The following is a 15,042-nucleotide window of genomic DNA, read 5'->3' on the forward strand; positions in this document are numbered from 1 at the left end:
TAGACAGCTTCTCCATGGGGGAGGGGTGGAGGCTGTGGGGGTGCGAGAGGTCCTTCGGGTGGGGGTGCGAGCGGTCCTTTGGGGTGGGAGTGCGAGCGCTCCTTCCGGTTGATGAATCGGGCGTCGGGGGGGGAAACTATGTAAAAAATTTTGTACAACGCGCTCACGCGTATAACACGCAAGGGTATGCGCGGTTTGTAAAAACCACGTATAACGCCCGCGTTATATGCGAGAAAATACGGTAACCCTCTTTCTTCCTCCCCTCTTAAAGTCAATCAATTTGTACCTTTGCTTAATCTTTGTAAATCGCATAGAACTTCACGGTATTGCGGTATATAAGCTGTTATTATTATTATAAAAGAAGTTATTATTATTATTATTATTGAATAGAACCAATAGAATATTGCTAGAGTATACAATCTGTAACTGGATTCTAGTGAAGCAAATTGCAATCTAATTGGGCGATGTACCGACTACGTATGTTTAATAATGAATTTATTGATAATGTGATTATCCCAATAAAATAGCCAGTCACTTGTTTTTGGTGAACCTTTCTGGATGCAGTCCTACCCATTGAAGGTTGACAGAAATGCTCCCAAGGCCTTGAATGTTCAACTACACTTTTTGTGTCTGGTAGTAATTTTTTCTTTGGCCTCCTCTGGAGATAGAGATAAGAACTGAGGGGTATGTAGCCTGATCATGTAGTTATTTAGACCAAACAGTTGCACTTCCCCAACTTTACACAAAGTTATACACTTTTCCCTCCGTATTCGCAGAGGTTAGGGGCAGAGCTGGCCTGTGAATACGGAGAAATCGCGAAAAACTATTTCTATGTACTTGCCCAGACTTTGATCAGTTTTGCATTCTTTGCCACCTGTCTCAGTGATCCATACCACGCTTTCTTTTTCTCATCTTGGTGGCGCCTGCCAGCAGCTGTTTAAAAATCCAAGGACTGTTTCTAATTCCCCCTTGTACCGCGGAAGGGGAGGCAGGAAACTTCACTGTTTGTCGTGCGCGCCTCAGCCCTGTTCCAGAAGAAACTTGCCTCACCGCGCACACGCTGCACTCTGAGAGCCAGCAGGGCAGGGGAGCCAACGCAGGCTCTTTGGACGTAGCCAGTTAGAGACGGAGAGCCAGGGCCAGAAGGGGCGTGATGACACCGACTGGCAGCCACCCTAGCCAATAAGATGTCAGCACTCCGGGACTAACTCCATGACAGGAAGGAAGGGGGATGGATGAAAGGCTTATCCTATTGAGAGAGGGGAAATCCTGACTGACTGCATGAGTGACCTAGCAAGATGCAAGAGGGTTTCCCTCCCCCTCCTACACTGAAAAAGAGGCGACAGGAGAAACCTGCCCATCAAGTGGGTTACCACGATGAAGGATGTTGTGCCAGGGACAGCTGCTGGCCAATTAGAAGAGGTACTTGACATTCGGAGCTTTCTGTAAGCCAAAGGCAAGAGGAACAGTATGCCGTCCGACAGCCAGGCCAAGGAAAAGTAAGTTTATTGCTGTGGGTGCAGGACTGGGGCGAGGGAAAGCCATCAAAACAAAAACCGGGGGAAAGCCATCAAAAAAAACAAACTGTGAATAATCAAAATAGCGAATACGGAGGGAGAAGTGTATTACATAAAAGAAGTATAACTTGACAGAAGCAGGGGACCTAAAAGAAAAATAGACACAGAGGTAAGGTAATGTGAAAGAATGAAGCTTATCATCTAAGATGTCCATTAAATTCTGTATGCTTATGATAACTTGGGCTTGTCTCCTTTGAGCCACAAAGGCTGGTAATTATGACACTGAAAGAAATCAAGTGAGCATACTTTTCTAAGCATGTTGATACCAATCTAACTCTGATATTCTTAAGGGGGAAATATACAGTAATTTATTCATTAGCCCCCAACATCTAAACATTTCTTAGATAAATTAATGACAAGTGTGAACAAAATCTTACCATCAGCCCATGCCTTTTTTTCATAGATGTCCTTTACTGTATCCATAATTTTCTTCTTGCCATCTTGAATTTTTTTCTGCACCAGAAGGGACTGTTCTGTAGATGCCAAGTGATCTTCTGCAGTTTGTCTAATGTTTTGTATGACTTTCTTCCCTTCATAAAGGATGAGATCTACTTGGCTTTTGAAAAAGTCAAGGTATTTCTGGTAAGCAGTGGAATTCTTTCTGTGCTCCTCACGACCAATGTGATTTTCATAAGACTCACTTGATACCTGGGTTTCAATGCTCTCCATGCTCTCGTGCTCTTCTACTTCCAATTTTGACAGTGTCCCAGCTTCAGAAGCATCAACCTCGAGCTTTGCAGATTGGATAAAAAAATTCCTCTGCTCCTGAACAAATTTCACACCACAAATGTCACACTGTGTTCTGTCAATGTCTGCTTTTTTAAAGTTGGCTGGTACAGAGTTTTCCACTTCTCTGGAACGCAGCAGTCTCTTCCATTTTATGCAGGAGCAGATGAGAAGAAAGAGGTAATCCAGTTTTCGCTTAGCAGAAGCCTTCTGTTGCACCTTGCATGCTATGATTGCCACTGGATCATCTTTTTCTTCTACAAAGAAGTCTCTTTCTTCTTCTATTTCAGGTTCCTCAAAATATTCAACAGGATAGAGAAGAGAGTCAAATCCTTCTTGGTCTACTTTCTCGTAAAAGATGCCCCGCACAGCTCCTTTGCTATAAGATGTTTCCCACTTCCAACGGCATTCAAATAAATGCTCATCATCTCGTTCCATCAGCAATTCCTGTAAGCAGTTTATTATTTCAGTGGTGTCTATGGCAATCATGACGCTATCCACAACCTTTATCAATCTTTCAGGTATCCTGGAAGGAAATTTTTCTTTCATTTGCATCAGTTTAAACTTGATTTCTGGAAAATGCTTACATAAAATGGATTTGCACTCAGTATTGAGTACTGTATTGACATTTACCATCATCACTAAGCACAACACCACAGCTCGCTCAGCCTCACCTGAAGTTATATAATCAAGATCATTGAAAGCATCAAGAAGAACATTGAATGTTGAACTCTCAACTCCACACAAGACCTTTGTGAGGTAGAAGAGATGATATTTGAATGACTTGGCAGCCACATTTGCATCTTTTGGTCTGTACTCCCATAATATGGAATAGGTGTCCTTCATCACCATGAACCTGTCTTTTTTCCCAAACATAAATTCCCAGTAGTGCAGCAAAGCAATATAACTCTTAGGGAGACAAACAGAGAGATTTTTCTGTAGACGCATCAGAACTGCACAGCACAAGATATACTGAAATTCTAAGAGCATAACTGTATTCCCAATGCTGGGGATCAAAGGTTCAATGCATTTTTTAACAAGCACATTCATGAATCTATAAAATAGCCTCTTGCAGTTTTCTGGGTTTTTGTGAACATACAAAGAGTCTACTGAACTCTGAAGAAGTCTAAAAAAGCATATATGTGAGACCTCTGGGTTTTCCTCTGACTTGTCAGGTAACAACATGCCATATCTTCCCTCTATGCCCTTGGTTCTTCTTCCATCTCCCCTGCCTTTTTCCAGTCTGTCTTTTTCACAATTTCTAGCTTCTTGTGCTATGAATTCCTTGTTGTACGCGTATTCCTCCTGGGCAAGGAGATTCTCAAGGCTGTAAGGATAGTGTGAAGACAAGACAAAAATGTGCATTGCATCCAGCCACAAATCTGTAGATTCTCTTCGATTCACATTATCTGCATGTTTGAACAGAAAACTTATGTATTCATTCAGTATCATTTTGCAGGATTTGGGAAAACGATTTTTTAAATCTCTGATTTCTTTGCTTGCTCCTGTGTTTTCAGAGAGAATTCTCATATGAAAATGTTTAGGGAAAAAGGCTTCCAGAAGAGATTTGCAGGCACTATACTCATCAGCGGTCAAGATATTGTCTATCTCTTTAAGCTCATTTGAGAGCTCCTTTCGGAATACTCTCTTGCCTTCCAGCAGTAGTCCACTCACGGTCACTAAATTTCTTTTATTGAAAAGCATTGACTTTGCCTCATGCCTCAGCAGTGGACGATGGAAATCTTCACATTTACTATTACACTCCAGGCCTACAATGAATTTTGTGCAAATGTCTGGGTAAACTTGTCCCATCACCTTTTGTGCAATAAAACACAGTCTCCTCAAAAAGTGTTTTTCTAATATGAACTTCACATCCTCAAGATCAACGTAGTACAAGCTATCTTTGCTCTTCTTCTCTTTCAGATCGTGACTTGTGTCAAATTGGTGCTGTAAAATCCTGGCCCCTTCCTGGTGCTGGATGTAACACTTACTATTGTCCACTTGCAGAACCCCGAAAAATTCAAAACAAGACTTGACCATTTCTTTTTCGGCATTGGTGGTTGTCCTTTGTAACGCTTTGACCAGAGTAATTAGCATTGTTAAGCCAAATGCTGCCAATGACAGTACATATGAGCTTTCAACATTACAATGAGCAAACTGAAAGAGAGCTTCTATAGCACCAGCATTGTGACCAATTCTTGAAAAATTGTTGAATGCTTCTTTAATTCCTATAGAATCATTCTTCAGAACGCCACGTAAGAGAGTTGCCTCAGCATAACCAGAAATATGTTCAACTTCCCAGCATAGGTTTTGTGCTTCCTTTAAAACTTCCTCCATATTCATTTCATCACCAGCTAGGCCGAGACGGGCAGCAGCAAGAAGGCATGATGCACGGAACTCCTTTCTGGCTGTTAGCCTGGCTGCTCCCAGCAGATCTCCATGTTGCCTCATTAAGTTGGCAGCTTCCTCTTCACGGCCCTTGCTCTTCAGGAGATCAGCAGCCTGAGTCCAACATTTACGTGACTTTAGAAAGATCAGCTGGTCCTCTATGTCAAGTTTTGACAGAACCTCGTTCATTTCCTTTATTTTGTTCACATTGAGGTACTTTGCAGCAGCCTCCAAATAAAACTGATTGGCTGTAAACGGCAGCTTTGTGTCAGGGTGTGCCTTTTCATACCTAAGAAAGTGAAAAAGAAAAACATTAATCTTATCTGAACAATTAAAAGTCTTTTGACACAAAAAACACATTGGCCCAGATTCACTAAAGATAGCGACTCAATCGCTGTTGGCCGATTCTCTGGTCGATTTTTCAAAGAGCGATTGATTCACTATCAAGTTTGCATGCAAATGATTTGCACAGAGGTACAAATCATTTGCATGCAAACCCAAAGACTCAATCGCTCAGTGAGCAATTGAGATATGTGCAGAGCACTGACAGTAGTGACAGAAGCAGCCTTCTGTCACTGCTATCAGGGCTTCTGAAGTTTATTTTTTCCTTTTTTTTTTAATGGCATAGATATTTTGCTGTGTATTACACACACAAAATATCTGCCCAATTAAAAAAGAAAAGAAAAACAAAAGCTTCCCGACAGCGAGCGACCCCCCCTCCCTCCCTCCCCGAACCCCAAAAAATGACAGGAGGGATGCCAAATCCCTCCTGCCACCAGACTCCCCCACCATCGCTGCAGATCTTAAATATGGCAGGAGAGATGCCCATTCCTTCCTGCCATCACCCCCCGCCAAATTTAGATATGACAGGAGGGATGTCCACTCCCTCCTGCCATCGGCCCACTCTTGGCTATTTTGCATGGGGTTTTACAAATTTGCCTGGCCGGACTAGAAAATGGGCGATCGAGGGGGAAAACATGCGGTGGGCTGTTTTGTGAATCAGGTCAGTTAGCAGCGATTGTTGCTAAACCTGTGAAAACATGTTTAGCAACGATCACTGACTTTAGTGAATCAGGGCCACTGTAATTTAAACTTTACAGAGCCAGCCCTACTCTCCTTTATGGACTTTAAAAGCACTAGCTGTGCTAGTCTGGCTTAACAAACCTGACAGAGGTAGGTGGCACGTCACATAGGATAAAACAAACAGTGGATAGTTATACAAGATAACTTTTTTTGTGTTGCGGTTATAGCAGTTACAAGTTGTTTTCAATCACCGTACTTTCAGTTTATATTTTATCTGAACAAGACAGTATTATTGCATTTTCACTTTTTGTCATGTGTTGGCATTGGCTTGGGTGTGATTCTATTTACATATAAATATATCTTTGTGTCGTATTTACATCGGTTACATGTTGTTGTTCTGTCTTTCAGTTTGCATTTTACTATTTGAGTAAGACGGTATGTCTGTGTTTTCACTTTATATAATGGTGTTGGCATTGGCCTGGGTGGGATCACATTTGCTTAACTATCTTCTTTCACGCTTATTGGGTTAACTGTCACTATTCACTCTGCTTTGTCGGGTCCTCAGTCTACACTGTTAGTCTTCAGTCAGTGTGGAAAGTGTGACGCAGTGGTTAAAGCTACAGCCTCAACACCCTGAGTTTGTGGGTTTGCTCCTTGTGACCCTGGGCAAGTCACTTAATTCCCCCATTGCCCCAGGTACATTAAATAGATTGTGAGTCCACTGGGACCATACAAGGAAAAATGCTTGAGTACCTGAATGTAAACTGTTCTGAGCTCCCCTGGAAGAACAGTATAGAAAATTGTGACATTTAGGTAACTTTATTCTTCATTTATATTAAATATTATGTTATATTATGTTATTATTAAACTAGTCTTTAAGCCCGTTACATTAACGGGTGCTAGAATAGATGTGTCTGTCTGTGTTTCTTTATCTCTCTCTCTCCTTGGCCGCTGTCTGTATCCTTCTGTCTCCCCCCCCCCCCTTGAGCAAAACTGTCTGCCCCCAGGACACACCTCCCCTCAAAGCAGGCCCCTTTCCCTCTCCCTAACTCTCTCCATGGCCCTCTTCTGTCTCCCCCCCCCCCCGAGCAAAGCTGTCTGTCCCCAGCACACCTCCCCCCAAAGCTGCCCCCTTCCCCTCTCCCTATCTCTCCATGGCCCCTTCTGTCCCCCCCCAGCACACCCCTCCCCCCAAAGCAATCCTCTTTCCCTCTCCCTATCCATGGCCCCTTCTGTCTCCCCCCAGCACACCCCTCCCCCCAAAAATAGCCCCCTTTCCCTTTCCCCCTGGCTCCCGGTATTGATTCCCTTCTTACCCTTCCAACATCCAGGCGCATTCTGGCCTGCTCCTCTTCACCAAAGCAGCCTGCGATCGTGGTGGCCGGCTTTAGCGAACCTCGCAGGCTGCTCTCCAACTCGGTAGCACGTTCCCTCTGACGCGATCCCGTGCGTCAGAGGGAGCGTGCTACTGAAGCTGGAGAGGTTCTTTAAAGCCGGCCACGATCACAGGCTGCTCTGAAGAGGAGGACCACTGCTAACTCTTCCTCTGCTTGTACCTGTAAAATCCATGATGTAGCTGTTTATCCAAACCAGGATATTCCCACCATAAGGAAAATATTCCTCTTTTCTTTCATGGAACTTCTGCTAACTTAAAAACTCTGGTGACCACTGACTGCAGAAAACATTCCTCTTTAACAATGCAGCCGAATTAGTCAGATTTAAGATAACAATACCACCAGCATAGTCAGAGTTTCCAAAAAGGGTCTGCTGTATTATGAGACTCTGTATTTAATTTCCTTTCCTCATTCGCGGCGGCAGCGGCGAGTGAGGGCAGGAGGTGACATGGCGACTCCTTCTTCTACACGGAGGTGGAGAGCGGCTTACGAGGTTTGCTACAGCGGCTGGCGAACCTCAGCAGGCCGCTTTGAAGAGGAGCGAGAGGGAGGAGTCGCTGGTGTCTTCTGCACAGTCACGCGCAGGCACCGTGAGAACTGGCACAGAAGCACACCTCATGGCGCCACCGCTCACGAATTTTCAAGAGCACATGCGCCTCTAGCATTTTATTATTATTGATGTAGGAAATCTGAAAATCTAGAATGATATATATGTTACCTGCAATGTATGTAATATCTACTGTACTTTTATTTGTTTGGCACTGTTTTTAGATTAAAAATCAATAAAGATTTAAAATAAAAATAAAAAAATTCAATTATTTTCGATTTACTCTACAAAGTACGTTAGGATTTTTCTAATTTTGTTCTATTTTTATTGTCCCTGTGTTTCACTATTTCCTTCAACATGTTATATGTTAGAATATACTGGTGTTTTATATATATGAATTTTAATCTAATATTCAACCCCTTTTGGGGGGCATCATTCTGATTTAATTACTGTATTTATTTTTACAGTTACTGTACTCATTTTAAGTACATATTTGAATATAATATTCCTCTGTTAGTATGTATTTGCATATAGTTTTTATTTACAGTGTTTTGTTTTGGTTTTAGATATATTGTATGGACACCTGAGATAGGCTCCATGGGGCCGAAACTCAAATCATGTCAGGTCTTTTCATTCAAGAATAAACTATTATATTGTTTTGCATACATTTTTTCTTCACTGTGTGTTGTATTCTTTGGACTCTTCTGTGGAGGAGCGATTCTTCCTATTTTTTCTCTGACACTTTATACAGACCAACTATTCTCAACCTCTGTCACAACAACCAGAAGCCCTGCAGGGTGACTACAATTTTCTGGTGCATCTTTTGTGGGCATGTATAACGTGTAAGAACTCTTGCTGCAAGCATATATACCCCCTCTTTGTAGATACTAAACCATGTACCAACATAAATACTACTACTACTACTACTACTATTAATTATTATTATTGTTGAGATGTTGCTTGCTATAATATTTTAATATTTTTTTAAATGTTTGTTCTTAATCTTTCCTTTTCTATTTTTAAATGGAGTTATTTTCTTGATGAATGTGAACTATGCATTGTAAACTGCTTGGATCCTTTTAGGCCGTTATGCGGTATATAAAGTTTTTAATAAACATAAACAAACAAACATATATAGCAATCAGCTAGGAATTACCAATAAAACAGCAATTAAACAATCCAAAATAATATCATCTGTTATTCTGAACCAAACATTTTTTTAACTGTTTACAAATCAAAAATTAAGAAGGCTCCTGTTTAATGAAGCAGGGTAATCCAGGGGTGTCGAAGTCCCTCCTCGAGGGCCGCAATCCAATCGGGTTTTCAGGATTTCCCCAATGAATATGCATGAGATCTATTAGCATACAATGAAAGCAGCGCATGCAAATAGATCTCATGCATATTCATTGGGGAAATCTTGAAAATCCGACTGGATTGTGCCACCGAGGAGGGACTTTGACACTCCTGGGGTAAGTCATTCCAAATGTGAACTACTTGAAAGGAAAAGGCCCCTATGTGCATCTAGCTAAGGAGGGCAAAAATCACCAGCCGCATAACCATCGAGCACACGTAAGAAAACTATTCGATTCACGTGAAATAGAGGAACCAACTTGGATAGAAAGGATGGTACTGTTTGAAGAGATACAGAGCCATTTGGAAATAACAAACAAGGGTCCCTATATGAAAGAGCTTGAAGTTCTGAAATTCGGCAAACAGAACGAAATCACAATGAGGAAAGTTGTCTTCTGAGAAAGCATTCAGAAACGCATGTTTGGGAGGTTCAAACAGTGGAGCCATCAGGGCCCTCAGCACCAGATTCAGGTCCTACTGCAGCAAAACTTCTCAGGGGTAAGGGAGGATGCTTGACCAAAGCAAACCACCAAGGAAGGGTCAGTAGACCTATCCCCAAAGGTGACAGTCCATGGAATTAACCACTCACCAGCCATAGCCTACATCATCTGCTGCAGATAGCCTCCTATAGCCAAAAAACTAGCCATATGCACCAGTCCAACCTGCAACATCTGACTAGCACTAGGCTGAATGCAAGATGTGACAGGCATGTGGGATCTCTTATGGAGAGGAGGAGATAGTAGATGCTGCAGATGGGTAGAATGGGCTATTTGGCCTTTATCTGCCATCATGTTTCTATGTACCTATGCTTACACTGGTGATGTCACTGGAAACTGTCAGCTTTCCTCTACCTCCATCTGCTGGTCAGGGGACACAGCCAACTGGTTTGGACTGATCTAGCTGGACGAAAAGGAAATGACTATCAGAAAGAGTGAACAACAATTAGATCAAGAATCATTGTTAGTAGCAAACCCTGAGGAACGGAAGATTAGGTTCTTACCTTGATAATCTTCTTTCCAGTAGAAAAACCCATGAGTCCTGAACTTCCTTGTTGTTTCTCCTCTTTCAGGGCAGTGCCAAGTGATACAGGGAGGAGGTTAGTTGAAAATATTAAAATATCTTCTGCATCCCTCACGGGTGAAGAGGCACTGCACACAGGTTCAGGACTCGTGAGCTTTTTGCACTGGAACTCAGATTCTGGTAGCACTGGTCTTCAAAAAATCATAAGGGAAATGTCTAGTGCTTAACCTTTTTATGCCCATAGTATTCTTTTCTTCAGTTGCCATATGGCAACAAGGGAAAAGGTTAACCAAAGCAAAATAGTTTTGCTTTCACTGAATGGTAACATTAGGACACACATGGCCATGGAAATACTTTAGCCACAAAACAACCAGGGTTTTATTGGAAAGCCTGAATCAAACGGGCCAAGAAGGCAGAGCATTTTACAAGAGCCAAATGTATACAAGAATTCCATCAAGACTTTCCACATCCACTCTAGATTATAAAAACAAAAATCAAATACTATACCAATAAATCAGTAACATGGATCATGAAAGTCTGTCCCTCAACTAAGACACACGTCAGTATGACAGTTTAGTGGCAATTACAAGCATTTAGTTTTACTTAGTGCATATACCATGGATGGACCTCCACAAAAAAACAAAGACAAGCAGCCAGAAAAGTTAAAAAAAACCCACCACAACCAAAACTATTAGTCCTCTCAGAACTTCTGCTCTAAAACAAGCTTTAAAAAAAATGAAAAATAAATATAGTGGAAGAATCAGCTTCATGTTTTGGCTGTAGTGAAAGTCAGGGATGCTAGAAGCTCTTTGAAAAGAAAGAAGTATTTTTTGTTGGTATGGGATTCATACATACAGTCAGAGGCCCAAAGGACCAAGTCTGATTTTAAATTCACTATGAATGCCTGATTAAGCATTCATCTGTGATATCGCTGTTTTGGAATTTTGCTTTTCTGATTCACAGCAATGTAATTTGGAACTTGGTGAAGCAGGGAAATGGATTTTGTGAACATTTGATCTGTGTTGTTGTTCAACTGTTTAAAACTTATTGAGAATTGTTTGAACATAAAAAGCAGAGGAATGGATTTTGTTCAATCTGTCTTACATTCTTATGTAAGACATAAAAAAGCAGGGGAATGGATTTTGTGAACATTTGATCTGTCTTGTTGTTCAACTGTTTAAAATTTATTGAGAATTTTGAGCATAAAAAAATGAAAAATATACATCTATACAGCTGAAAAAATAAAACCAGAAAAATAAAAGGAATACCTTTCAAGGGCATGAGCAGCATCCTCAAACATTTTCTCTTGGCAGTACATCTTCAGAGCTAGTTCAAACTCCTGGATTTGTTCAAAACATCTAGCAACCGCTTTAAAATTCTGAATTCTTTTGTAGAAGTAAGCTGCATCTTTTGCCTACAAATAAAAGAGAAGATCCCAGAAATATTTAATAATCTACTCTGGAAATATAAAGATCATTGCCAGCAAACAGGGATGGTGCTCCCATAGAGAGTATTATAACAGGCTGCCCATGTGTGAAGGCCAAGTAGGCCTATTTTATAAAGACATACACATGCCTATGTGTCTTTATAAATACTACGGGCAAAGTAGCAAAATTTGTTTCTAAGTTGAAACTATGGATATTTACTCCTTCTTGGGAGTGATGGCAATAATTGTATTAAGCAAGAGAGAGAGAGAGAGAGAGAAAAAAAAAAGAAAGACGAAGCTGAAGGATGATAGCACAGCCTCAGAGTTACAGTAAAATAATATTGCTCGGTTAGCATTACTGAAAAATGTTAGTTTTAAAATAGATGTAGGTCAGCGTGCCCTAAATGAACATGTTGTTACCCCCACTATTGCTGACAGGAGTGAAACCAATAGCAAGTGATAACTAAGTCATAATAGTTGCTAGGGAAATTTACTAATGAGAGAAACCATGTGACTTGTGTCCCACTTTAAGGTAAAGCGTTATACATAATTATACATGTATAAATAATTAAAAATTAACCACATTAAGAAAAGTTATAAATGATTATTGGATATTGAGGCTTAAAATTGGGGGCTTGTCCCCCTCTAGGTCTCTGAACATATAACTTCAAAATATTGAAAAGTGACATGTGAAAACTCTCCAATTTTTTGGGTATTTAGAAAGGGATTTCAGCCCTATAGCTAATCAATTCATACAATATTGAGTGCATAGTTTCCCTTAACTTGCTCATTATAAGTACCCCAGGAACATTTTGACGTATACTCAGGGATAAGCAATGAATTTTCCCAAGTCTATCTTAATTATTATTCAGGGATATTTCTTCCTTTAGGAACTTGTTTAAACATTTTTTTAAACCCAACTAGACTGCTTTTACCATATCCTCCAGCAATGAATTCCAGAGCAGTTATGTTGGCATCCCATCCATGGGAATCACTGAACCATGTCTCTGCCTCTAACATTACGGCTTGCAGATCATGATTTTTGTTGCCTAGACTGTGAGTGTTTGTGCTCATTACTTTCCAGCTACTTTTCTGTGACAATTTCATTTTTTGTCTAGTTTTCTTGTAACCCTAAGGGGTTAAAAATATATGAATTCGGGGGCTCATGGGGAAGTTTATGATTTGTATTTGCTGTGGATTTTCTAGTTTTGCATTTGTAGGTTTTGAAAGTAGAGCTGACAGTTGAAGCTGGTTGGGAGGGGAACTTTGAAAGAGGCAGCTGTGTGCTGAAAATTGACTTTGTCATTGTGATATTTTGTTGGTAAAATTTTAAAGACCGAGTTTGTTTAGTTAACTATATAGTAGAGCCCGCGGAATGTATTTGGCTCTTAGTGTATGGCTGTGATTTAAACTGATATTTTGACAGTCTTGCTGAGAGATCTGGACTGCTCATACTGTGTAATATTATCTGTTTGCTTTAACTATTAAAGAAACTCTAATAACTTTAAAAGTAACTCCTTTGAAGTTAAAGATAACTATTTTATATTGTGCTCACCGTTGTGCTGTGGTGATTGTAACACAGCTTCTATTATGAGAGTTTTATATGTGTGCTCTCTTGATGTAAACTGAGTTGTGTTAAATACTTTAAAGGATACCCAAAGGTGGTTTATTCCTTTTATTATAAGAGAATCCTCGATATTTATATCAATAAGCGTAAAAAGCTTTTAAAATTTGGAGTTACAAAATTGACTGGTGATATTGGAATGTGACTGTCTTATGGCTTACTGATGAGAACTGTATTATTTGAAATCTGAGATTGAATTTTAAGTATTTTGGGGATGTCTTTAACTGCTTGAGTGTTTAAATAATTTTGCTTTTGCTAAGGGTGGGTTCAGTTTAGGGTTCCCTAATTATTTGTTTATTTTTAATCAGTTAGGGTCAGTAGAACAGCTATATTGAAAAGATATATATACGCTTCAGTATTTTCTTTAGGAAGCTATGGGGTTTTCTTACAATGATTTATTAAAGATAGGTCAGTAGGTTAATTAAGAACTACAGAAAAGCAGGTACCCTACTCATCGCAAGACAAAAGAAGAGAGAAAAGGGGTTGCACCTGAAAAAGAAGAAAACATCAACAGAAAGAATCACTTTTTAAAAAATAATTTTTATTGATAAAGCAGACAAAACCATAACGAGAAAACAGAGGCATGGTATAAAAGAACCAACAATGTGGAGACAACCTGTAAAGGGCAGAAAAAAAAAACCAACCAACAAATGCCAGGCCTCAAGAGGAAAGAGTGCATCATCACAGTTTGGAGCTGGGTAAGTAAAACCCCCAAGGTCATGGTACCATTTTCACATTGAGCTCAGTGCTAAAATGTAAAAGTGTTAACTTATTTGAAATGATTTGTGGTGACTAAAGGTGATTAATAGTTCTGACAATTCCGGGTTTACTGTAAAGAAACATAGAACACAAGCTTAAACTATTTCTTACATTTTGTGATTATCAATACATTTGAATTTTACATAAGAAAATAAAATATTATACTTAACTATTTTCCTTAAATCCTTATTAGTTTATTTCCTCCTGCTGTTTTTTGAAACTGCAGGACGAGGTTAATTTATTTTATTTGTATTTCACCCCTGTTTACAGTGCAACTTTACAACCTTGTACTTGCCTTGTGGCCTCTAAAAACTGTCCTCCCTCCCCTCCCCGAGCCGGAAACAAGACCTTCGGCCACAAGCATATAAGGTTTACATAGTGCTAAAACAAATTCCAGGGGAAAAACCCCTGGCAGCACCAAGGGACTCGCTGCTACAGCAGGGGACCCAGCAGAAACCTGCCCCTGCCTCTCCAATACATGGGGAAGATCACCTGAGGACACTGAAATAATGGAGGTGCTTCCTGCCAAAACTGGAGCTGAAACCGCCAAAATTGGAGCTCCAGAGGCCTGTAGTGTCTGGGAAGCCTGAACTTTCCCAGCCACTAAAGCAGATGAGCCAGCAACAGTGGTAAAGGAGTCCCTAGCCACTTCAGCGGTAAGGGGGGTAGGACCCTGCTCGAGACCCGCCAGGTTTGACATCCCCGAAGTCAGACGGATCCCCAAACAGGTCCCGTCCAAACTCTGTCCGGCACTAGAAAAGGGACCAAGAATCCTAAGCAAAATCCAACAGTGCTACACAGAGGGAAGCCTTAATGTTCCTATCTCACCTGCTGGAGACTGAGAAAACACTGGGTTAGGAGGGGGGAGCCTCAGCTAATATACTACAATCAAAGTTTGATCTCAGTCTCCATCTGCTGGTCACAGTGAGATAGTACCCATCCATAAAGAACTGTACCGGTCTACAGGCGCTGCAGAAGTATCTATTTCTGCTTCATTGATGGAGAATGGTTATAAATTATTCTACAGAACAGAAAATGTGGGACCATATCCTGGACTTCCAAGAGTTAAAATATTGAAGTTTATTGAAATCTTTAAACATAGTAAAAAGCAGTCAGATAGCAGTATACTGTTCGACGAGTGTACTGACATGCCTATTTGTGCTGGCTGGAAATGGTATGTTGGAAAATCCATCAGGTCATTGAAGACA

The 15,042-nt window shown here is 40.6% G+C and overlaps 1 protein-coding gene across 5 annotated transcripts in view; it reads right to left on the reverse strand.

Annotated features, from left to right (window-relative positions):
• TRANK1 (tetratricopeptide repeat and ankyrin repeat containing 1) overlaps positions 1-15,042 on the reverse strand; it is a 258,846-nt gene that overhangs the window by 35,142 nt on the left and 208,662 nt on the right. For all 5 annotated transcript variants that reach the window (XM_033930525.1, XM_033930526.1, XM_033930523.1 and 2 more), the window contains 2 exons: positions 11,294-11,439; positions 1,955-4,980 (listed from right to left, as the gene is read on the reverse strand). In XM_033930525.1, coding sequence (XP_033786416.1) covers positions 1,955-4,980; positions 11,294-11,439 — 3,172 coding nt within the window. The remainder of the gene's footprint in view (positions 1-1,954; positions 4,981-11,293; positions 11,440-15,042) is intronic.

This window comes from Geotrypetes seraphini, chromosome 2 (genome assembly GCF_902459505.1).
Source record: "Geotrypetes seraphini chromosome 2, aGeoSer1.1, whole genome shotgun sequence".
In the NCBI taxonomy this organism is placed as follows: Eukaryota; Metazoa; Chordata; class Amphibia; order Gymnophiona; family Dermophiidae; genus Geotrypetes; species Geotrypetes seraphini.